This window comes from Eriocheir sinensis, unplaced genomic scaffold (genome assembly GCF_024679095.1).
Source record: "Eriocheir sinensis breed Jianghai 21 unplaced genomic scaffold, ASM2467909v1 Scaffold535, whole genome shotgun sequence".
NCBI classification, from domain to species: domain Eukaryota; kingdom Metazoa; phylum Arthropoda; class Malacostraca; order Decapoda; family Varunidae; genus Eriocheir; species Eriocheir sinensis.
This window is the reverse complement of record NW_026111871.1, coordinates 117,028-140,411: the sequence shown is the minus strand read 5'-3', so window position 1 is coordinate 140,411 and position 23,384 is coordinate 117,028. Positions and strand designations below refer to the sequence as shown.

At 41.3% G+C, this 23,384-nt stretch overlaps 3 protein-coding genes across 4 annotated transcripts in view; 1 reads left to right on the top strand and 2 right to left on the bottom strand.

Moving 5' to 3' along the window:
- The first annotated feature begins 2,693 nt into the window (after nt 1-2,693).
- Nucleotides 2,694-6,420, top strand: LOC126992980 (activating signal cointegrator 1 complex subunit 2 homolog). Of its 2 annotated transcripts, none has more exons than XM_050851806.1 (2): nt 2,694-5,775; nt 6,008-6,420. In XM_050851806.1, the coding sequence occupies exon 1, from the start codon at nt 3,332-3,334 to the stop codon at nt 4,982-4,984; it is 1,653 nt and encodes a 550-aa protein (XP_050707763.1). In that variant the 5' UTR covers nt 2,694-3,331; the 3' UTR covers nt 4,985-5,775; nt 6,008-6,420. The 2 variants fall into 2 exon arrangements, with proteins under 2 accessions (XP_050707763.1, XP_050707762.1); XM_050851805.1 differs by having other exon boundaries at nt 5,890-6,420.
- On the bottom strand, nt 5,881-11,985 carry LOC126992981 (uncharacterized). The gene is made up of 6 exons (XM_050851807.1): nt 11,699-11,985; nt 10,463-10,569; nt 9,959-10,101; nt 9,172-9,313; nt 8,154-8,286; nt 5,881-7,853 (listed from the first exon to the last, which is right to left on the bottom strand). Exons 2-6 carry the CDS (start codon nt 10,563-10,565, stop codon nt 7,754-7,756), a joined length of 621 nt encoding a protein of 206 aa, XP_050707764.1. The 5' UTR covers nt 10,566-10,569; nt 11,699-11,985; the 3' UTR covers nt 5,881-7,753.
- A 755-nt stretch (nt 11,986-12,740) lies between these two features.
- The window catches only part of LOC126992983 (uncharacterized), a 48,693-nt gene continuing 38,049 nt past the window's right edge, over nt 12,741-23,384 (bottom strand). The window contains 6 exon segments of the mRNA XM_050851808.1: nt 12,741-16,309; nt 17,279-17,389; nt 18,248-18,348; nt 20,044-20,364; nt 21,904-21,983; nt 21,986-22,046. Of these exon segments, the coding sequence (XP_050707765.1) occupies nt 15,904-16,309; nt 17,279-17,389; nt 18,248-18,348; nt 20,044-20,364; nt 21,904-21,983; nt 21,986-22,046 (1,080 nt within the window). The 3' untranslated portion in view covers nt 12,741-15,903.

The following is a 23,384-nucleotide window of genomic DNA, read 5'->3' as shown; positions in this document are numbered from 1 at the left end:
ATAATAATCAGGTCAAACAGAAGCTATATAAGAAAAAAACGAAAAAAAAACGAGGGTCAGAAAGCGTCCAGTCACGAAGGCAAACAGTCGTTATGTGCGTTATGTGACTGGTTCACGGATTGGCTAAGTGACTGGGTCGTGAGGTGGACTGGGTGGGATGACTGGTAGGCTCGTTGGAAGGCTGACGAACTTGTAACCTGACTGACTGGCTGGTTGACTGGTGGGATATGACAGATGAGTGGTTGACTGACTGGCTGGTTGACTGGTGGGATATGGCAGATGAGTGGTTGACTGACTGGCTGGTTGACTGGTGGGATATGGCAGATAAGTGGTTGACTGACTGGCTGGTTGACTGGTGGGATATGGCAGATGAGTGGTTGACTGACTGGCTGGTTGACTGATGGGATATAACAGATGAGTGGTTGACTGACTGGCTGGTTGATTGGTGGGATATGGCAGATGAGTGGTTGACTGACTGGCTGGTTGACTGGTGGGATATGGCAGATGAGTGGTTGACTGACTGGCTGGTTGACTGGGGGGATATGGCAGATGAGTGGTTGACTGACTGGCTGGTTGACTGGTGGGATATGACAGATGAGTGGTTGACTGACTGGCTGGTTGACTGGTGGGATATGGCAGATGAGTGGTTGACTGACTGACTATCTGACTGGTTGAGTTGCTTACAGACTGGCTTACTGATGGACTGACTAAATGAGTAACTGACTGAATGATATAGTTGAATGAATGATATAGTTGACTGACTGGACAAGAGACAGATATATAAGATGGCTTACTGATTAACTGAACTGACTACTGACTGACTGACTGACTGACTGGCATATGACAAAATAACTAACTGACTGACTGGATAACTAAATGACAGGCCGACTGAATAGATACTTGACTGATTGACTGAATGACCATAAAACTAATTGACTGACTGACTGACTGGGTGGTGGAGGGACACACACACACACACACACACACACACACACACACACACAAACACTTCCCACCAGTCACCTTGGTCTCTTCTATCACCATTTAACCTTCACATCATCAAGAGTACAGAGAAAAGGTGAGGTCAGGTGGAGGAAGAGGAAGAGGAGGGGGGGATAGTTGAAAGGGAGAGTGGGTAAGTGGATGGGAGAGCAAATAGTGGAGTGTAGTGGAGGAGAAAGTTAGCAGTGAATGGTGAATGGTGAAGGAATGTTGAATAGGAGGGGGGGATGGTTGAAAGGGAGAGTGGATGAGTGGATGGGAGAGTGAAGTGGAGGAGAAAGTTAGCAGTGAATGTTGAATGATGTCCTGACCTAATCTCCTTCTGTTTATGTTACTCCTGCTTCCTCTCCTCCTCCTCCTCCTCCTCCTCCTCCTCCTCCTCCTCCTGTTCCTACTGTTGGTCTTCCTCCCCCTAAAAAAAAGATGATAATGAAGATAAAATGAATGAATGAATGAATGATGTAAAAACGGATAATGGTGATAAGAAAATGTAAAGATAATGAAGAGAAAATAATGAATGGTGATAATAGGGAATAAACATGATAATAAAATAGAGGTAATGATGAAGAGATAATAAAGAGATGAATAGAAAAAAAAACAAGAATAGAAAAGAAAGCAAATAAAGAAGAAGAGAAAGAGAAGAAGAAAATAACAAAACAAAAAGAAAAAAAAGAAGAGGAAAAACAAAAAGAAAAGCAAGAAAAACACACTAAAATTTCGGAAAACCAAAAACGCAATGAAAAACAAAATAAAATAATAAAAAAATAAAATAAAATAAAATAAAATTAAATTAAATAAATAAAATAAAAATAAAATGTCCAAGACTGTCCTGTAATTATCAGTAGCCAAATATTTAGGACAAGGACACACACACACACACACACACACACACACACACACACAGACACACACACAAACACACACACAAACACACACACACACACTAAACTGTCTTGCTCTGATTAATAACTCTGTACCTTTTGCAATGTCACGCGTGTATATGTGTGTGTGTGTGTATGTGTGTATGTGTGTGTGTGTGTGTGTGTGTGTGTGTGTGTTACGTCACCCCTGCGGGCTTTCCCTCACCTGTGTAATTGTGCCAAGGTGCTCCCCCCCCCGAACAGGTAAACAACAGGAGGAGTAGGAGGAGGAGGAGGAGGAGGAGGAGGAGGAGGAAGAGGAGGAGGAGGAGGAGGAGGAAAACGAGGGGGAAAGGATGAGGAAAAGAAAATAGAGAGCTGGAGGAAGAGGAGGAGGAAAAGGAGGAGGAGGAGGAGGAGAAAAACGAAGGGAAAAGGATGAGGAAAAGAAAATAGAGAGCTGGAAGGAGAGGAGGAGGAGGAAAAAGAAGAATCAGCAGGAAGAGGAGGAGGTAATAACAATGAATAACAGGAGGAGGAGGAGGAGGAAGAGAGAAGAAAAGGAAGAAGAGGAAAAAGGAAAAAAAAGAGCAGGAAGGAAAAAGAAAAAGATAAAGAGCAACACGAAGAGGAGGAAAAGGAAGAAAAACAGGAGGAGGAGGAGGAGGAGATGAAAAAGGAGGAAGAGGAGGAGGAAGAGGAAACAGAAGAAAACCAGGAAGAAAGGAGAAAAGGCGAGAGAGAGAGAGAGAGAGAGAGAGAGAGAGAGAGAGAGAGAGAGAGAGAGAGAGAGAGAGAGAGAGAGAGAGACTACCTATGTGATTCTGTGCCCTTCACGCTCACCATCAGTTACGAGAGAGACTTTGAAGTGTGCACAGACTCAACACCTCTCTCTCTCTCTATCTCTCTATCTCTGTCTGTGTCCGGTGCTAAGGGTGTCTGTGGAGGCGTGACACAGCGCCCACAGACAGACACGGAGCCACAGAAACACAGACAAGTTCAATTCACTGAAGGAGATTAAGAAAAGGAAATAAAGTGTGGAAGATTTTGAAGAGAGTGAGAAGAGATTGGCTTAAGAGGAAAGAGGAGAAAGAAGAGGAAGAGGAAGAAGAGGAGGAGGAGGAAGAGAAGAGCGAACCTGAATAAGAGGAGATAGAGGAACGAGAAGAAATATTGTTTTGCTAAAGAGGAAAGAGGAGAAAGAAGAGGAAGAGGAAGAGGAAGAAAACGAAGAAGAGGAGAGAAAGGAACGAAGAAAGAGGAGAAAAAACTGAAAAAAAGAGGAAGAGAAAGAAATTGAAATAGAAGTGAAAAAAAACTGAAATAAAAAGAAAGTTAACCGAAGAGAAAACAAAACAGAGTGCAAGAAGACAAAGCAGAAGAGAAAGAAAAGAAGACAAAAAACGAAAACAAAAGAGAAAACAAAGAAAAAAAAAATATATATACTAACACGAACTTAAAGACAGACAATGGCGGGAACACGTATCATACAAGTCTTGATCCTGTCGTGTGTGGTGACAGCGATCATGACCGCGGCTGTCGGAGGAAGAGGAGGAGGAGGAGTGGAAGAAGAGGAAAGTGAAGGAAGAGCAGGAGGAGGAGGAGGAGGAAGAACTGAGGGAGGAGAAGAAATTGAAGGAGGAGAGGGAGGAATAGGGAAACAGGAAGAAACAGAAGAAGGAAGAGGAGGAGGAGGAGGAATAGAGAAACAGGAAGAAACAGAAGAAGGAGGAGAGGAAGAAGGAATAACACAAACAGAAGGAGAAGAGAAAGAAATTGAAGGAACGGAGACAGAGAAACCACAAGCGATAGAAGAAGAGGGAGAAGGAGAAAGAGAAGAAGCAAAGGGAGGAATAGAAACAACAGAAGAAGGAGGACAAGGAGAAGGAGATAATGAGGGAAAAGCGACCACAGAAGGAGGAAGAGGAGGAGGAGGAGAGAAGGAAGGGAGGGCAATAATAACAGAAGGAGGAGGAAGAGGAGTAGGAGGAGGAGGAGGACCCAACACTATCCCAAATAATACCACGACTGCCTCCTCCTCTTCTTCTTCGTCTTCTCCCTCCTCTTCCTCTTTCCCATCTACCCCAACCTCCTCCTCGTCTTCCACCTCTTTCTCCTCCACCACCTCTTCTTCTTCGTCTTCTTCATCCTCCTCCTCCTCCTCCTCCTCTTCCCTTCCTCCTAAATGCCTTCTTCCTCCTAAAAAGGGCATTTGTCGGGCCCTCCTTCCGACCTATTTCTACGACCCAATCCTCGGCGCCTGCGACTGCTTCGTCTACGGCGGCTGCAGAGGCAACGACAACCGCTTCCGTACTTTAAGCGAGTGCGAGACTGCGTGCGGAGTGCAGCAACGCGCCTCGGAACCCACCGCGGAGTGCATCAGACTCTTCGGGCCCACTGGAATGCCGCAAGAACTCAGCAATGTGGGTCAGGGTGTCTCTGTACTCAGCGTGGGTGATGGGAGAGCGTTGCTGAGTCAGGGGAATGGTCAGCACTCACCAGGTGTTAGTCAGGAAGGAAGTCAGCAGTCTCAGGTTACGAGTCAGCAATCAGGAACGACTCAGGACCCAGAAATCACAAGTCAGCAAGTCAGTCAGCCCTCAGAACCGACTCAGCACCCACAGGAAGGGACTCAGCAACCAGAAATCACGAGTCAGCAAGTCAGTCAGCCCTCGGAAACGACTCAGCACCCACAGGAAGGGACTCAGCAACCAGAAATCACGAGTCAGCAAGTCAGTCAGCCCTCGGAAACGACTCAGCACCCACAGGAAGGAACTCAGCAGGAAGAAATCACAAGTCAGCAAGTCAGTCAGCCCTCGGAAACGACTCGGCACCCACAGGAAGGAACTCAGCAGGAAGAAATCACAAGTCAGCAAGTCAGTCAGCCCTCAGAACCGACTCAGCACCCACAGGAAGGAACTCAGCAGGAAGAAATCATAAGTCAGCAAGTCAGTCAGCCCTCAGAACCGACTCAGCACCCACAGGAAGGGACTCAGCAACCAGAAGCCACGAGTCAGCAAGTCAGTCAGCCCCCGCAGCAGGTGACATCAGCGTTAGTCAGCGGTCCGGGCCTGCTGAGTGCTGAGCCGGTTGCTATTTTTGTACGAAGACCAGAAACATAGAAAAAAACAGTAAAAAAATAACTGAATGAATATAATGTAAGCCGGGAAGTTCGTACGAAGAGAACCACAAAAAATAACTTGTCAACGTGATTTTTGTAACGATATATTTAATTATTTACTTATTAATGTATTTGTGAATTTATAAGTGCTTGTATTATTTGTTCAACTGCATTATCAAGGGTGGAATCGATGCAGGAGTTAGCAATATTACAATTAAATATTTACCCATCAATATATTTCAGTTTATAAGTAATACTAGCACTGAATATTTACCTATCAATATATTTCAATTTGTCAGTAATATTACCACTAAATATACCAATCAATATATTTCAATTTGTCAGTAATATTACCACTAAATATTTACCCATCGATATATTTCAATTTGTTAGTAATATTACCACTAAATATACCTATCAATATATTTTAATTTATCAGTAATATTACCACTAAATATTTACCCATCGATATATTTCAATTTGTTAGTAATATTACCACTAAATATACCTATCAATATATTTCAATTTATCAGTAATATTACCACTAAATATACCTATCAATATATTTCAATTTATCAGTAATATTACCACTAAATATTTACCTATCGATATATCTTAATTTATTGGTTATTTGTTTTTTTGCTCTAAGTAATGTCACTGCTATTTTTTTTTTTTTTTTTGATATTATGTCTACTACTTTTTTATATAGGTCACGTTAAAGGGAACTTCACAAAGCCTATAATATTTCAAGTTAGTTATTAGTTAGTTGTTAGTTATTTGATATTGCTGTAGGTATATATTATCTCGACAACTGTTTACAATTTACTACTTTTTTATATACGTCACTTGATAGGGAACTTCACAAAGCCTATAATATTTCAAGTTAGTTATTTGATATTGCTGTAGGTATATATTATCTCGACAACTGTTTACAATTTACTACGTTATAGGGAACTTCACAAAGCCTATATTTTTTCTAGTTAATTATTAGTTAGTTGTTAGTAATTTGCTTTTTTTGCTGTAGGTAATGTCACTTCGAATCTATTTTTTTGTTTAGTAATATTATATCTACTACTGTTTACCATTTATTACTTTTTATATATGTCACATTATAGAGAGTTTCACAAAGCCTATAGTTTTTTTCTAGTTAGTTATTTTTGTTTTTCTGTTTTTTTGCTGAAGGAATTGTCACTTCTAATTTATTTTTTGTTGTGTAATATTATGTACCATTTTTTTTTTTTTTTTACAACAAAGGAGACAGCTCAAGGGCACAAAAAAGGAAACAATAATAAAAAAAAGCCCGCTACTCGCTGCTCCTAAAAAGAATCCAAAGAGGTGGATGTTTACTATTTATTACTTTTTATATGTCACGTTTTAGGGAGTAACACAAAGCCTATTTTTTTCTAGTTTTCTGTAGTCAATAAAGCTAGTGAGGAACGAGTTTTTTTTAATATATATTTTTTCCCTAATTCGTAAGTGATTTTCCTCTTTCCTCCGTTTTTTTCTTCTTTTTCCTTCAATTCGTGTTGTCATATAATTACCTCTCTCTCTCTCTCTCTCTCTCTCTCTCTCTCTCTCTCTAAACTCCCTGTCTTTATTTCTATTTTTATTTATTCACTTCAATGATCCTTCACGAACTCACGAACACACTCAGGCTTATTCGCTTTCCCTCTTGCCTCGGGGTGGTAAAACACACACACACACACACACACACACACACACACACACACACACACACAATAAACTCCCTCTCTATTTATTTATTTTATTTATTCACCTTCACAATCTTTCACGAACGCACGAACGTTACTAATAGCTTTGTCATGAACTGTTCTTATTTCTTTTTTTCTAATCGAGACAAAAAAAGGTGAATACACTTCCCTAGCGATAAGGAAACAAAACAAACAAACAAACAAAAAGAGGGAGAGAGGGAGAGGGAGAGAAAGGGGAAAGATGAAGAGACGAAGAAAGGAAGGAAGAAGAGGAAATATGAGAGAGAGAGAGAGAGAGAGAGAGAGAGAGAGAGAGAGAGAGAGAGAGAGAGAGAGAGAGAGAGAGAGAGAGAGAGAGAGAGAGAGAGAGAGAGAGAGAGAGAGAGAGAGAGAGAATGAGATAGGAAGGAGGGAAACAGGAAAATTGAGGGAAAGTCCAGGAAAAAATGGAACTGAAAGGGATAAAGAGGAGGAGGAGGAGGAGGGAGAAAGGGAGGGAAGGGAGAGAAGACATGAATGGACCCAAGGTAACGTGTGCGTGTTTGTGTGTGTGTGTGTGTTGTGGTTAGTTACACGGTGGATGCGTTGTGTGTGTGTGTGTGTTTGTGTGTGTGTGTGTGTGTGTGTGTGTGTGTGTGTGTGTCTGTGTTCACTCCCAAGCTTTCATCAGGTAATTGGTAACAAGGTGAACAGGTAAACAAACAAATAAATAATAATAATAATAATAAAATAAATATACACAGAAGAAATAAAATAAATGAAGAAATAAAAAGATTAAAAAAAAACACGAATTATTGATAAAAATTAAAATAACGAACATAAGTGAAAATATTAACAAGTCTACTATTATTATTACTATTATTATTACTACTACTACTACTACTACTACTACTACTACTACTACTACTACTACTATTACAACCAAAATTATACAACCATACAAAACTACACAAACAATAACAATACCACCACCACCACCACTACTACTACAACTACTACTACTACTACTACTACCACCACCACAGAAAACGGAGCCACTGAAGGGGAGACTGCAGGGCTTACTCGTCACAGTAGCCGCGTGAACAGACCCGGTCCATCACTTCGGCCGCCTCTGGTACGCCGTGGATGGCTGCATGGCGGATCAATTGATGGGCCTCGCTGGGAGAAGGGGAGAAGGGAAGGAGGGTGTTATGGGAGGTGATGGGAAGGAGAGGTGTGGGTGGGAGGGAAAGCAATGATGGGAGAGAGGGTGAAACGAGGGAAGGAAAACAACCAAGAAAAAAAAGAAAAAGACGGACAGAATGAAGAAATGAAGGAAAACAAAGAAAAAAGAATAAAGAAAAGATAAAAGGAGAGACTAATAAAAAGAGATAGAGAAAGAGGTTGAATGAAGACTTACTATCATTATCATTTATCACTTAACCCCCCCCCCCCTCTCTCTCTCTCTTTCTCTCTTACCCCGGCCTGAGCTGCGTCGTGTGCCCCTGGAGATGACCCACGGCCAGGTTGTAGGAGGCTTGAGGATGACCTTGTTTAGCGGCCAGCCCGAACCACTCCATTGCCGCCGTGTGGTTCTGCTCAACTCCCTTGCCTGGTGAGTGGAGGGGGAGGAGGAGGAGGAGGAGGAGGAGGAGGAGGAGGAGAGGTAAAGGAAGGAAGGAAGTAGGAGAGAGAGAGAGAGGGAACGAGAGGGAGGAGGAGGGAGGAAGGGGGTTGGAGGAAAGAGAAGAGAGAAGAAAAGAGTAATTAGAGAGATAAGAGGGAAAGTGGGGAGGAGGAGGAGGAGGAGGAGGAGGAGAGGTTAAGGAAGGAGGGAGGTAGGGGTGAGAGCGTTGACGAAGAGGAGGAGGGGAAAGAGAGGAGAGATAAATGGGGTTGGAGGAAAGAGGAAAGAAAGATAAGGAGAGAAAGGGAGAAGGAAACTGAGGAGAAGGAGAGATAAAGGGAAGGAGGGAAGGAGAGCGTGGACGAGGGGGAGGAGGAGGGAAAGAGAGGGGAGATAAAGGGGGGGTTGGAGGGAAGAGAAGAGAGAAGGAAAGCGTAATAGGAGAGAAAATGGGAGGTGCAGGAGATAGAGAAGAGGAGGAAGGTGAATAGAATAAAAGAGAGGGAGGGGAATAGGAGAAAGAAAGGGAGGAGGAGGAGGAGGAGGAGGAGGAAAGAGGGGAGAGGAGGAGAAGGAAAATTAAAATGAGGAGAAGGAAGGAGAGAGGAGGAAGGGAAGGAAGAAAGAAAAAAAACATGAATATATGCTTTTAGAATCATCAAACAGAGCTATCTTAAATTCAATAACAGCACAAAACTCAAAATAAACATCCCAATACAAAAGAAAAACAAAAACAAAACAAAAACAAAAACAATAAATGACAAAAACAAACAAAGAAATCACTAAAACAAAGCAGCGAATCCCCAAAACAAACCCGAACCGAACCCTCAACCCCCCTGACATCCACAACAGCCCCCCCGCCCCCCTCACCGTGCAGCAGCTTGTGTCCCACGGTGGCCTGAGCTTCCCTGTGGCCGAGGTGCGCGTAGGCCTTCGTCAAGTGGAAGTGCATGTGGTCGGAGTGGAACCACGCGTAGTACACCAGGCCCAGCCCCGCCGCCACCACCAGCACCTGCAGGAAGGCGAGACAGGTGGCGTGATAAGGACTTACATTCACACACACGTACACATAACACTATTTTTATTACCTCCGTAAACGAAGTTAGAGGGTGTTATACTTTCGGTCCGGTCGGTATGTTTATTTATTTGTTTGTTTGTTCGTGAGCAGTCTCCTGTACATAATTTTGCGGATATCTCAACCAATTCTTCAGGGAAGCTTCGTGTCCAACCAGAATAGAACCCATTTTTTTTTTTAATGTCAAAGGTCAAAGGTCAAGGTCAAGGTCGCACAAAACGTCAGATTGGTCATAACTTCGGCTCTCTTCATCGTAGCGACTTCAGACTTGGTTCATATTTTAGCTCATGGAAAGACGCACCTTGCATGGCCTTGACCTTGACCTTTGACCTTGACTTCGAAAAGTTCGCCCAAGGTCAGTTTCCAAAAAATATAATTTCTTCAAATTTCGAAACAAATGCTTCCATATGATGCACCTTGCATGGCCTGATGTCAAAGGTCAAGGGTCAAGGTCGCACAAAACGTCATATTTTTGGCCATAACTTCGGTTCTCGTTAATATTAGTATCATTTCTTCATATAGTTAACATTTCTATCTCTTCATCACCAGCATCAGTGTTATCATCCTCATCGTCGTCATCACCTGTAGCGCCACGCAGGGCCAGGTGTCAGGTAACTTCCGCCGCGCCAGAAACACCTTGCCGCCGTAGGGGAGCGACTCGTCCCAGTCCGTTGGCTTGTAGCGCGGCCCCAAGGCTCGCCGCCGCCGCCGCACCGCACCGCCGCCTGGGACACGGCAACGAAAGGCGCAGAATTTTAGTTAGGCTGTTCAGGTTGACTTGGCGAAACGAAAAGGTGCGCAAAATATTAAAAAATGGCTCCGAAAACAGTGAAATTAAAATGAGTCTACTAATTAAACATAAAATAAAACTCCGGTAATGAACGAAAAAAAAAAAAATACAAGTACGAAATAAATAATAAAAAATACATAATAGAATAAAAGAGAAAATCGCCAAAGTTGAGGATCTAAGAAACACACACACACACGCACACACACACACACACACGCTCATGAACCTCCACACAAAAAATAATCTAATATTGAATAAAAACAGATAGACAAAAAATAACCCAACAAGACGCTTACCAGGAGACAGAAGCGGCGTCCTGTTCCCCTCCTCCAAAGACTCCTCCTCCTTGCCTTCCTCTCCTCCTCTTCTTCTTCTTCCAATCTTCTCCATCGCCTCCATATCTCTGTCCGGAAGAATTCAAACCGATACGCGATCAGTACATGTATAAATTTGATATCATGGAGAGTAGTGAAGATGTATGTATGTGTGTGTGTGTGTGTGTGTGTGTGTGTTTGTTGCTAAGCAGAGAGGCGCCCGTTCCCTTAATCAATACATACACGGTGTACAGGAATAGCACACACACACACACACACACACATACACACACACCTGCTATGTAATTCTTTCCCTTTCAACAATTTCCCTTATCTGCATTTCTACATCTAACGAAGAATCTCAACATTATCCTAACTTACTTAACTCTTAATAACCAGTCATAGAATAGGTTTTAATTACTTCTCTATCAATGGTTTCTTACTACTGTTTATATGTTCTAAGTTGACATACCCTTTAAGCAACTATACTAAACTGTAATTATTTTCTTTGTAACTTATTATCTCATTTCTATTTTTCTATTCATATATCCAATTAAAAGTCTTTGCAATGTTCGATTTTGACAACTTTTAACTGCCTATGTATAAGTCAAAAATATTTATCTTATTGCTATGTGGTGTATTCTATTTCTTTCTATTACTCCTATTTCTATTTGCTTCCTAATGTGACAACTTTTAACCCCTTTATTTGTCTATCTCATTCCTATTTGTATGTCTAAGTCTTTGCAATCTCTAATCTGACTTATTTTTCATCCAGCTGTCATTCTTTATCTTCCTTCTCATTGTATATCGAATGAAGAATCTCTATGTTCTATTATAACTTTAAACTACCTATGTATGGATTGTATGTCTGTATAAGTCTTGGCAATGTTCTAATGTGACCTATTTTTCACTAACCTGTCAATCTTTATCTTCCTTCTAATTGTATATCTAATGAAGAGTCTGTACAATGTTCTATTCTAACTTAACATTTATCTACCTATCTATGGGTTGTAATATCTGTATAAGTCTTTGCAATGTTCTTATCTGACCTATTTTTCACTAACCTGTCAATCTTCATCTTCCTTCTAATTGTATATCGAATGAAGACTCTCTACCATGTTCTATCTATGGGTTGTAATGTTTCTCCTACCAACAGTTTCCTTTTACCTATCTCTCAAGGTGTAACGAAAGCAAGGGAATGACACGGTTGGTACTCACAGTTTGGCAGCAGAAAGGGAAGTGTCTGTCTGTCTGGGTGACTTGCTGGGAACTGCTGGAAGTGTTTGGTGCAGTAGTCATGCAAACGTGTCTGTCTGTCTGTGTCTCTCTCTCTCTCTCTCTTTCAAGTCTTTTAACATTTCTCATCCCATTCCAGTCCTTTCATTTTTCATTTTCACTCATTTTTTCATTCATTCATTCTTTTTCTCTCTCTAATCATGCTTTTTTTCTAACCATTTCTTATCCAATCCATATTATTTTTATTTTCTTTCTTTTTCTGTCATATTCATTCACTTTTTTTTCTCAATTTAATCCTTTTCTTACCCTCTCTCTTCATTCACTTTTTTTTTTCTCTCTTACAACTCACTCATTCAAATCCACCCCTCCCTCTCTCTCACCCTCATCCTCTCTCTCTCTCTCTCTCTTACACTCCCTCTCTCTTTCTCTCCCTCTCTTACTCTTCCTCCCTCTCCTCCTCTCTCTCTCCCTTGGACAATAAAACACACACAATCATGACCCACATAGTTTACTGTTTCAGCGGTACAGTAGAGCAATGAAAAACGGTACTATAACCAATGCCTTAATACTAGTACTCCACGCCACTCCAGAGACTGACCAAAAGGAAGCATTCTCTCTATGGGGCAACAGCAGCTTCCTAGTATAACCGTTCCTTTAGACTCCATGACACCACGGTTTCCATAGTTTAATACAGACAATGGAGTATCTTTTCAATACCGATACTCCTCAAATAACATAACGAAAGGATTAATGAATTTTCCTGTTAACTCTATCTTGACCGCTCCTATGTACAACGTTTTCCATAGTTTAATACAGACAATGAGATATCTTTTTTCACCATCAATACTTCTTAAATGACAGATAACAACACAAGGAAAGAATAAATGAGTTTCCCTTTAACCCTTTCTTGACTCAGCTCCTATATACCATGTTTTCCTTAAGTATATTTTTCCAATAGCTTCCCACAGTTTAATACAGACAATGGGATATCTTTTTTCACCATCAATACTTCTTAAATGACAGATAGCAACATAAGGAAAGAATAAATGAGTTTCCCTTTAACCCTTTCTTGACTTAGCTCCTATATACCACGTTTTCCTTAAGTATATTTTTCCAATAGCTTCCCATAGTTTAATACAGACAATGGAGTATCTTTTTTCACCATCAATGCTTCATAAATGGCAGATAACAACATAACAAAAGAATTAATGAGCTGTCCCGTTAACCTATTGACTATGCTTTTATTTACAGCAACACTTCAATGATAGTCTAAAGGAATAGTTGAAAAATATGATGATTCAGCTGCCACTTGTATATATGAAGGTTAGAGGGTAGAGAGAGCAAGGAAAAGGGAAAGGGAAGGGAAAGGGAAAGGGAAAGGGAAGGGAAGGGAAGTTTGAAAGTGAAGAGAGAGAGAGAAAGCAGGGTAGGGGAAGAAGGTAAAGGAAAGGTAAAGGAAAGGGAAGGGGAAGGGAAAGGGAAAGGGAAGGGAAGGTAAAGGGAAGTTTGAAAGTGAAGAAAGAGAGAGAAAGCAGGGTAGGGGAAGAAGGTAAAGGAAAGGATGGTAAAGGAAAGGTAAAGGAAAGGTAGGGAAGGGAAGAATTGAAGGGAGAGAGAGATAAAGTTAAAAGAAAGGAAAGTCGCTAATTGACGATAAATGAAGGTAAAATAAAATAAAAAAGGAAGAAAAAGAAAGGCAAACTAAAGGAAGATAAATGAAGGGAAGAACTGACAGGAGAGAAAGTTAAAGGAAAGGAAAGGTAATTGAAGGTAAAGGAAAAGAAAATGAAGAAACAGAAAAGCAAACCAAAATAAGGTAAATGAATGAAGCTCTTGCCACAAAGGGTTGCTATTCCTTTACGTCAGTCGCCGGAACGGACTCGACTCCTCCTCCTCCTATCCCTCTAGCATGCGATACAAAATTAAAGGAACATCGTTGGTACATAGAAAAATAGATCACATTTCCTAAGCGGTATAAGGCACGTCGCTTATATTATGAACTCCACCCTATGCCACACACGCGCACACACACACAAACGCACGTACATACACATTACCTATTCCTTATTCTGAACTTACACACATTTTCTTCTCATCTGACATTTCCACATTTCTTCTTTTTTTATCCTATGCTTATATGCACTCACTCACTCACTCACTCACACACACACACACACACTCACTCACTCACTCACACACACACACACACACACAGGCCTATACACATTTCCTTTTCATTATAATCATACACTAATACATTTTCTTATTATTCTATATTTCCACAATTCCTCTTCCTTATCCTACACTTTAAACACACACACACACACACTCACACAACACACATTTCCTCCTCCTTATTCGACACACACACACAGACAGACACACCCATACACATAACCATATCCAATACTTCCTAATACTCAATCCACTCCATAACTCCCTGATACAACATACACTCCACTCCCTAACTCCACACTTATACAACCTTCTCCTCTCCACATCTTCCTCATACTTGATCCACTCATCCACTCGTCAACTTCCTGAAGAGAGAGAACGAAAGAAGAGGTAAAGGAAGAGAGAGAAAGGGAAGGTGCAGAATAACTCCCTGATACATACATACACCCCAAACACACACACACATACATACAACCCTTTCCACTAATACCTAAGGATACATGTGGTCCACTTCTACTCCGGATACATATACAACCTTCACAACTCCCTCATACTCATCCACTCACCCACTCCACATACACACATATCATCCGTTTCCAAGACTTATCATATCGGGGTTGAAGATATGGTAACTAAGTCTTCCGTGTCGTATGAAGTGTATAAAAAAAAAAGACGTAATTGAATTCATAAAAAGGGGAATTGATTTTTTTGTGAATGAGGACATAAGCGATATTTTGTTTTTGCTGAGATGATGATAATAGTAGTAGTAGTAATAGTAAGTTCCACAAGCCCTCAGTCATGTCACACACACAAAACTGCCATAAAATTCTTCAGCCAGGGGAATGAGCTGGGTGGGGTTGGTGATGAAGGGATGATGATTTCAAGGTTTCACTTCCAAACCTTCCATGACACAAAACACCAAAGGGGGAAAAATAAAACTGTATGAAATGAATTTGATTAGGGTGAAAATAATGTCGTGCTTGATCCAAAATCCGTCTTATGTGCAAAAAAGTGACAAATAGTTTAATTTTTCAAGCAAGTCTTTTACAAGGATGAAGGTAATGAAAGAATTATGTGTCCTTCCCATAATCCTAATTCTCCGCAGTCATACAAATTACAGCGAGAATTGAAGAAAATTTAAAGTTGCAATGTAAATTTTTAAAGGCAAAACCAAAAAATTAAAGTTGTAACGTAAATTTTTGAAGGCGGAAAAGATAAATAATAACGAAAAAATCAAAAATAAAGTCGCAATGTAAATTTTTGAAGGCGAAACAAAAATAGAAAATAAATAAAGTTGCAACACAAATTTTTGAAGGCGAAAAAAAAGTCACAACGTAAAATTCTGAAGGCGGAACACAAAACCGACGCTTAATTTAGGAGAAACACTGGCGGGGCTTAACTTACAGTGGGGGTGCTCACTCTTACGTGCTAGGTATTGCTCACTACACAAGCAAGAATTTCAACAACAAGCGTCATTTTCTCCTGCGGGATAAACGACTTTGTTTTATTCCAGCTGAGAACGAACTAAACACTGAATTCCACCCGCAAAACAAAGTAAAAAGTCACGGCTTCCTCCCACGGAATACACCCTGGCATATTCCATCCGAGAAATTGGGTTTGTCTGCCAGTTCACACACACATATGCACACACAGTTCATGTCAACTCAGCTAAAGTGCAAGAACGAACTCCTTCACGCCACGTTCCCATAGTTAATAGTCAATGGAGTATCTTTTTCAACATCTATGCTTTTCAAATGACTAATAACAAGATAGCGAAAGAATGAACAAGCTTTCTTATAACCTGATCTTGACTTGACCTGCAGCAGTTAATTTTTCACTTTTACAATCGCTCCTTTCCACGGCAGTACAAACTCATTTCCCGACATGATTTCAAAGTCGCCATGCGCACGAACCGCCACACAAACCCTAAAGTGCACGGAAAACAAATGACAACACAACATAGGAAAACTTAGCTCTGGGCCATGTGCTTCTCCTCAAGGCCCTGCATCTGCCTACTTCTGGGTGAGTGTCGGGTACTCATCCGTCATCAGGGCAAACTTCCGACAGTTGGGACAATTCGACTGCCTACGAAGCCAGTCCTTGATGCAGCGCTCATGGAAGGTGTGGAGGCACTGGAGAGGCAGAGTCGGGCCGGTGTTCAGCGACTCGAGGCAGATTGAGCACGACTCCTCCTTCACCCCTTCCTCGTTCCTCGGTCCCTGCCACTCTGGGCTGGTCTTCTTCCCTGGTTCCTGTGTTAGGCCGGCCCAGGGAGCGACGGAGGGGGCGCCCAAACCTGCCTTGCGTGCGCGGAGTTGCTGCTTGACGCGCTCGACGATCTTCTCCGTGGTCAGCTCCATCAGGCTCTTGTTGTTGTTGTGGGTGCGGACTTCCCTCAGAGCAGTGCAGATTTCAGGCCTGGGGAGGATGGGAGGAAGGAGGTGTATTGTGATTTCAGGCATAGGGAGGATGGGGGGATGGAGGAGTATTATGATTTACCCTTTTTTCTATCTATCTTTTATTTTATATTTTTAGCAAGGGAGGAAGTGCAACGGCAAAAAACAAAAGAAAGAGCAACTAAAGAGTCCACTAAGTGCTGCTCCGACAAAGGAAAACAAACTTAGACCAAAAGAGAGGTTGATTTCAAGATGGTTTGTGTTTGAAAAATAACTAATGAACCTTATCTTTTATTTTTTTGGGAGCAAGGGAGGAAGCGCAAGGGCAAAAAAAAAACAAAAGAAAAAGCAACTGAAGTCCGCTAAGTGCTGCTCCGACAAAGGAAAACAAAACAAAGAGGCCAAAAGAGAGGTCAATTGCAAGATGGTTTGTTTGAAAAATAGCTAATGAACCTAAATTAAACCGGTAACCAACAAAATAAATCAGAAGAGGTCAAAAGAGGTCGATTTCGAGAGCTTGAGTTTGAAAATAATTAATGAACCTTAAACATACCAGTAACCAACAAAATAAATCAGGTCAAAAGAGGTCGATTTCGAGTCTGAGTTTGTAAAATAACTCATAAACATTAAATACATTATTGGTAAACATCTAGACTTTTACATTTTACTTTAAAGAGCTTAGTTTTGATATTTTTATCTGGTCATGCTAACTAGAAGAACTGAAAAACAATCTATGCACACTTTTCCTAACCCAACAACCTACTGGAAAACATAATCTATTCACTATCTATACATTTCCTAACCCAACAACCTACTGGAAAACATAATCTATTCACTATCTATACATTTCATAGTCCAAGAGTCAGCTAGAAAACAAAATATATTCACTGGAAACAACTGGAACAAAAATATACTCAACTGGAAAACATAATCAATTTACTGTATTTCCTAACCTGACAATCAACTTTTGGGGGTTTGAGGGAACACTTACGAGGAAAACTCCTTCCCAAGTCGCTGCTTGCACACCTCAATGAGTTTGGGGTAGGAGATGGAGGAGGCAGGCGCGGCGTTCTCCTCCTTGGTGGCTGTTGTCTGGCCCCCGCTGTCGATGGTGAGAAAGAGAGACAGAATGAGACAGGTGTGCTTAACCCGGTAGCAGCGACAGGCCAAATTTGTGCCATGATATAACCCCCCCAAAATAGATGATGCACAAACTGATCATAAATGCGTTGATATATATAATGAAATGGTTTGCGTGAGTGATGATTTTTTCTCATTATTTTCGTTTAGAGGGGCCTTTAGGAAACATGATCCCCGCAGCTGCCGGGTTAAGAGTTTACGGTACTGGCAGGTAAGGTATTAGTGTGTATTGAGTAGACCCTCCACTTAGCGTATCGGATTCCCTTGAGCTAACTTCACTCCTTCACATACACACATACACAAGAGTAATAATGGTAAATAAATGAAAAGAATAAAAAATGGTAAGAAAAATTAATAAAAGAATAAAATGAAATAGTTGTATCAATCCCAAATCAATAAATCTCATTCAAATAACACCTCCAGTTGTCTTGAATTACTTAGGTACATGTCTTGCGTTAACCCCTTGACTGCGGAATTCCTACAAGAAGACATCACCAAGCTACAGGAATGGAGTAAAAACTGTCTGCTACAATTCAATGAAGAAAAAAGTAAAGTCCTGCACCTTGGGAGGGATATCCAGCACACCAATACCACATGGGAAACACTCCACTATCCACCACACAGGCAGAGAAAGACCTGGGAGTGTATGTTACCAGGCTACCAGTGAAGGCCAAATCCATGCCAATCACAGCAGACACATTAAACAGAGGGTCTAGTATCCCAGAAAACAAACAATATCACAACTAATACGTAGGAAAACAGGATAAACAAAACAAACACAAAAACAAGACAAAGACAGATGCTACAAGGCGCTACTCACATCTTCGAGGGGTTGGGCACGACCTTGGGTTGGGGGCGAACCAGCTTGGGAGGCGCCAATGTTCCCATGGTTCCCACGGCACTGTTGCTTGGTAGAAGCCTCTGTGATGGGGAGAGAAGGATGGCTTAGTTTAGAATGGCGTTCCCTCGAGGTGTGTGTGTGACTGTGTGTGTGTGGGGGTGGAGAAAAGCAGAAATTACACTTTTTCTATGACTTCCCACCTATTCTTTTTCATACAGTAAAGGGAAAGGGAAAAAATAAATAGGAAAAGGCTTACAACCACACACTATAACCTATGAGTGTGTGTTGGTGTGTGTGTGTGAGTATAGGACGGAAAAGGGAGAAATTACACTAGTTCAAGGACTTCCCACCAATTTTTTTTTCATACAGTAAAGGGAAAGGGAAAAATAAAAACAGAATGGGTTACCAGCACACACTATAACCTATGTGTGTGTGTGTGTGTGTGTGTGTGTGTGTGTGTGTGTGTGTGTGTGTGTAAGGAGCCTGTTGAGGTGGGGGATAGGGGAGACTAATATTTTTTTTTTTTTAAGATGACTATTCACTAATTACATAGCAGATTAGTTTTGTGAGGAAAAATCAAACACACACACACACACTCACACACACTAATATATATACAGGTCAGTCACTAAAAAAAATCTCCTAGTGAGGGCTAACACAGGTTTAATTGGGCGAGGGAAGTCACACACACGCACACACACGCTGGCAGGAAACAAAGCAAATAGGATTCCACCCTCATTCCTCTCACTCCAAAACAAAACAAAAAAGAAAAACTACACTGGAATAGAAGGTTAATAAATGCTGCTACACTGCTTGGGGTTAATCTCTCTCTCGAACACACACACACACACACACACACACAAATTCTTACTGTGGGTGTTGGCTCGCACAGGCATCGCTGCAGACCTACCTACAGCAAGCGGAGTGTGTTGCTTCATCCCTACATACCAGCTTCTTCACCTTCTAACCTAATCACTTACGTCAAATGTACTAACCGGTATATTTCCTGTTCCTTACTTATGTTTTTGTTAATTTGTCTACAGTTAGGCTTAGATGTAAAAAAAGTTTGTACTCTGGCCAAATCTATTCCCAACTTACTTCCTCCTCCTAAATCTATATGGATAATGATTAGTTGTTTTTTAAGTCCTGATATCTAGCAATTTAGGTGTGTGCTTCATCATAACCTAATAAAAACTATCAATTGCACATACCATAGACTTGCATATCAAGCAATTTAGGTGTGTGCTTCCTCATAACCTAATTAAAACTATCAACTCAAGTTACAAAAAAGAAAATGACAAATCTGGAATATTAAAAACTTTCTCTAAATAACAGCTCTCGTAACAACTAAACAACCTAATTAAAACTATCAACTGCATATACCTTAGACTCAAGTAACAAATGACAAATCTGGAATATAAAAAAACTTTCTCTAAATATCAGCTCTTGTGACAACTAAACAACCTATAGTCTTCTAAATATGAGAGCCGGTCTGATGAGCTTCATCGGTCCTTCTCCCTCTGCTCTGCCACAGTATATCTCACACCTATCTCTTTCTCTCATATGTAAGCTATAGGTAACATATGAGAGGAAAAAATTGGTATTTGGGACTGTGTGGCAGAGCAGAGGAGAGAAATGGACCTGCGGGAGCCAACGCCAAAACGGACTTGACAATTTGGTTTCACTATAGAATGAATCACAGCTTTCCTATTGCTTCTCCCTCCTTCCCTCCCTTTAGCTGCAGAAAACGGGGCGTGGAGGCGGCGGGGACTCACCTGGAACTTGGGTTTGGTAACGGGCTGTGTGGGAGGAGGAGGTTGTTGGTGGTGGTGGTGTAGTGTTGGTGTGGGCAGTGTGTGAAGGTGGCGGGCGGCGGGTGGCTGGTTTGGCTCCGCGCTGCCACCGACGGGGAAGTTCGCTCGTCCATTATTTGACCCGTTAACAATCTCGGCCTCACCAATAATCCCAGCCAGGCCTCCTCCTCCCACTCCCACTCCTCCTCCTCCTCCTCCAGCTGTCGGCACACTTGCAGGCTTTGGGTTCTTTTTACTTTCCTTTGCTTGTACATTGAGCATATGATTGCCTACAAATATGGGCTGGAAAAGAGCAGTCAGTTATGGATCCATCGACTTTGTTTTTATTTCTGGATCATGCATGTCTGTCACAGTGTGTTATCTTAAGGCAAGTGTTTGGTAATGGTTGGTAATTTTTTTGTTGTTGTTTTACATGGTTATATTATTCTGTTCCTTTACTGTATTGTTTTACACCTTGTGGACAGAACATCGCATTGTGAAGGCTCTCAAGACACGCTCACGGCTTTCTGGCCATCAAATTTAAGAGGGAGAATGATAGATATAATTACACATATTTCAGGATTGCTGTTATGACACTTTAGGGTTTGGGCGCGTCCACCAACCTCTACGCACCGCACCACTTTGTACCTGCGTCTTGAAACTTAAAAACTGTCTAGGAAAATTGAGCTAAAGTATAAAAATGAACAAAAATAAATCTATAACATAAAGGTTATTTTCCATTTACAAAGAGTTCATTTTCATCTCTGCTCAATTTGGTGAAGATGGGATGGAGAAAGTAATGGGAGGAGGAAAATGGAGGGGTTGAACAGGCTAAGTTTGGTATTGAAATCGATTGGACATGGGAACTTTGTGAAGCGTATATACGAGAAAAATTAGTGAGTGAATTAAATATAAGATAACTTTGTGAAGCGTATATACGAGAAAGATTAGTGAGTGAATTAAATATAAGATAACTTTGTGAAGCGTATATACGAGAAAGATTAGTGAGTGAATTAAATATGATAACTTTGTGAAGCGTATATACGAGAAAGATTAACGAGTGAATTACATATAAGATAACTTGTGAAGCGTATATACGAGAAAGATTAGTGAGTGAATTAAATATAAGATAACTTTGTAAAGCGTATATATGAGAAAGATTAGTGAGTGAAGAAAATAAAGACTAGTGAGTTAAGATTGCTGATTAGATTGTTTAGTTATTCAGTCAAATTTTTAGTTAGTGTGTTAATAGGAAAGATTAGTGGATAACTGGGTGACAATCAATAAAGTAGACCAATGGAGTGGATGAGAATTGGAGAACTTAACAGGTGAAGGATTGAGTGTGGAATGACGGAGTGGTGGAACAGAACATCAGACATAGTAGACAGATATACAGACAGCTCAGTTTTCCAGCACAAGTACTAAATGAAAGAAGATAAAGACTAGTGACTTAGATTGCTGATTAAGTTGTTTAGTTAGAAAATAAAGATTAGTGACTTAGACTGCTGATTAGGTTGTTTAGTTAGTCAGTGAGAGTTTTAGTTAGAGTTGTGGGTTAGTGGGAAAGATTAATGGATAACTGCGTGATAATCAATAAGTAGACCAATGGAGTGGATGAGAATTGGAGAACTTTATAGGTGAAGGATTGAGTGTGGAATGACAGGGTGGTGGAACAGGACATCATACACAGATAGATATACAAACAGCTCAGTTTCCCAGCACAAGTACTAAATGGAACAGTGCGTACAAATTGGCAGACACACCCAAATTTAGCATTCTTTTTTCACTGAGTGGCAAAAGACAGACAAAAGGCGGTGGACTGCTCCATCCTGCTGAACTTACCCGGCCTTTGAGCGCCTTTGAGCAGTCCTCAGTCTTACGGAACGTGACAAACCCATACTTAGGGACTGGCCTGCCGTCAAGTTACAGCCCTTGTCAAAGACTGTCGCGGACACCACCTCACCAAACAAGCGGCTGAACAGGGCCTGCCACATGCAACACACGGGAGTCATCATGCTTGTAACACAGTGGTGGCATTAGAAGTGTGGCTGCTGCCGCTGGTGCCACCCCTGCACACCACCGCCAGTAATGACCTGCTATACCCTGTGTGTCACCCTGGGCACATGATGGTTGGAAGGTTCTGATGATTTCTTTTGGTGACAGTGAATGAAAGTGAAACTAAAGGTACAGGGAGTCTTAAATATACCTCCCATCATTCCAACACGAACACAACTGCATCCAACATTCAAGATAATAAAAATGAGCCACAAATTAAGCACCTAACTGGCAACGGTATGTCATGTTTTATATTACTTCTATTTCATTCATTACCATAAGATACTCCCGCAGACTGCAGACTTAACTATTCAACGCAGACTTTATGAGAACTGGCAGGCACTACCCCAGCTGTGGTCTTCACTCCAACATGCACTGGTGAGGGCAGCTTGAGGGGGTGGGACTGGGGGAGGTATAAACACTGCACTGGTGAAATGTATGAAGGGAGGGGTGGGGGGGGGGGGGGATCTTGCTGCTTCATGTTGAATATGCAGCTGAGGGGTCAGGGTGAGGGAGTGATCCCCACCCATGGAAAGATTATTCCCTAAAAAGAACTTTTCCATGCAAGCTCCAGGAACAGTTTTTCATAAAGACGAGCATCACAGTGCTGAGGGATGTAAACTGAATCACCTTTTATGAATTAACAAAGGAATGGTTGCCTTGGTGCTAAATCCTTGTGCTTACAACAGAGGAGCAAACATTCTGTGCCTTCATTAAATGGTCCATTGCAGTGACAGTGATGCAATACTCCTTAAAACAATTTCTTGTCACTTGACAGCAACTATTAGTCTGTTCACATTTTACGAGCATTTATTACAAGTAAACTAGCAATAGCAAGTGTCATACATACACCAATAACACAACACTGCTGAGGCTTATGAAGTGCTAGCATCTCATAAGACGCATGGCACCCTTGAGTGTGCTCCATTATGCCCGTGGAGATAAAGCTGAGAGTAGACAATCAATTATCCACATAAATTCAGCCAAGGCCCTCATGGACACAAATAATCCAGGTAATGTGGAGGGAATTTTTACGACCGAGCCTCTCAGATTTAAGTCTTGCACACCCGACCTGTGTTGTTTTTTTACAATCACCTTTATGATCTTGCAGTGTGGTAGCTGTGTTAGGCTGTGGTCACACTAGCCACTTGTATCTACAGGTGGGTCTGCAACACCTATACTTTATCAATGCTTCCTTGCCCTGGCGCGTGCACTACTGACTCAGCGAAAGCACAGTGAACAAAACATTACAACCACCGAGAGGAAAC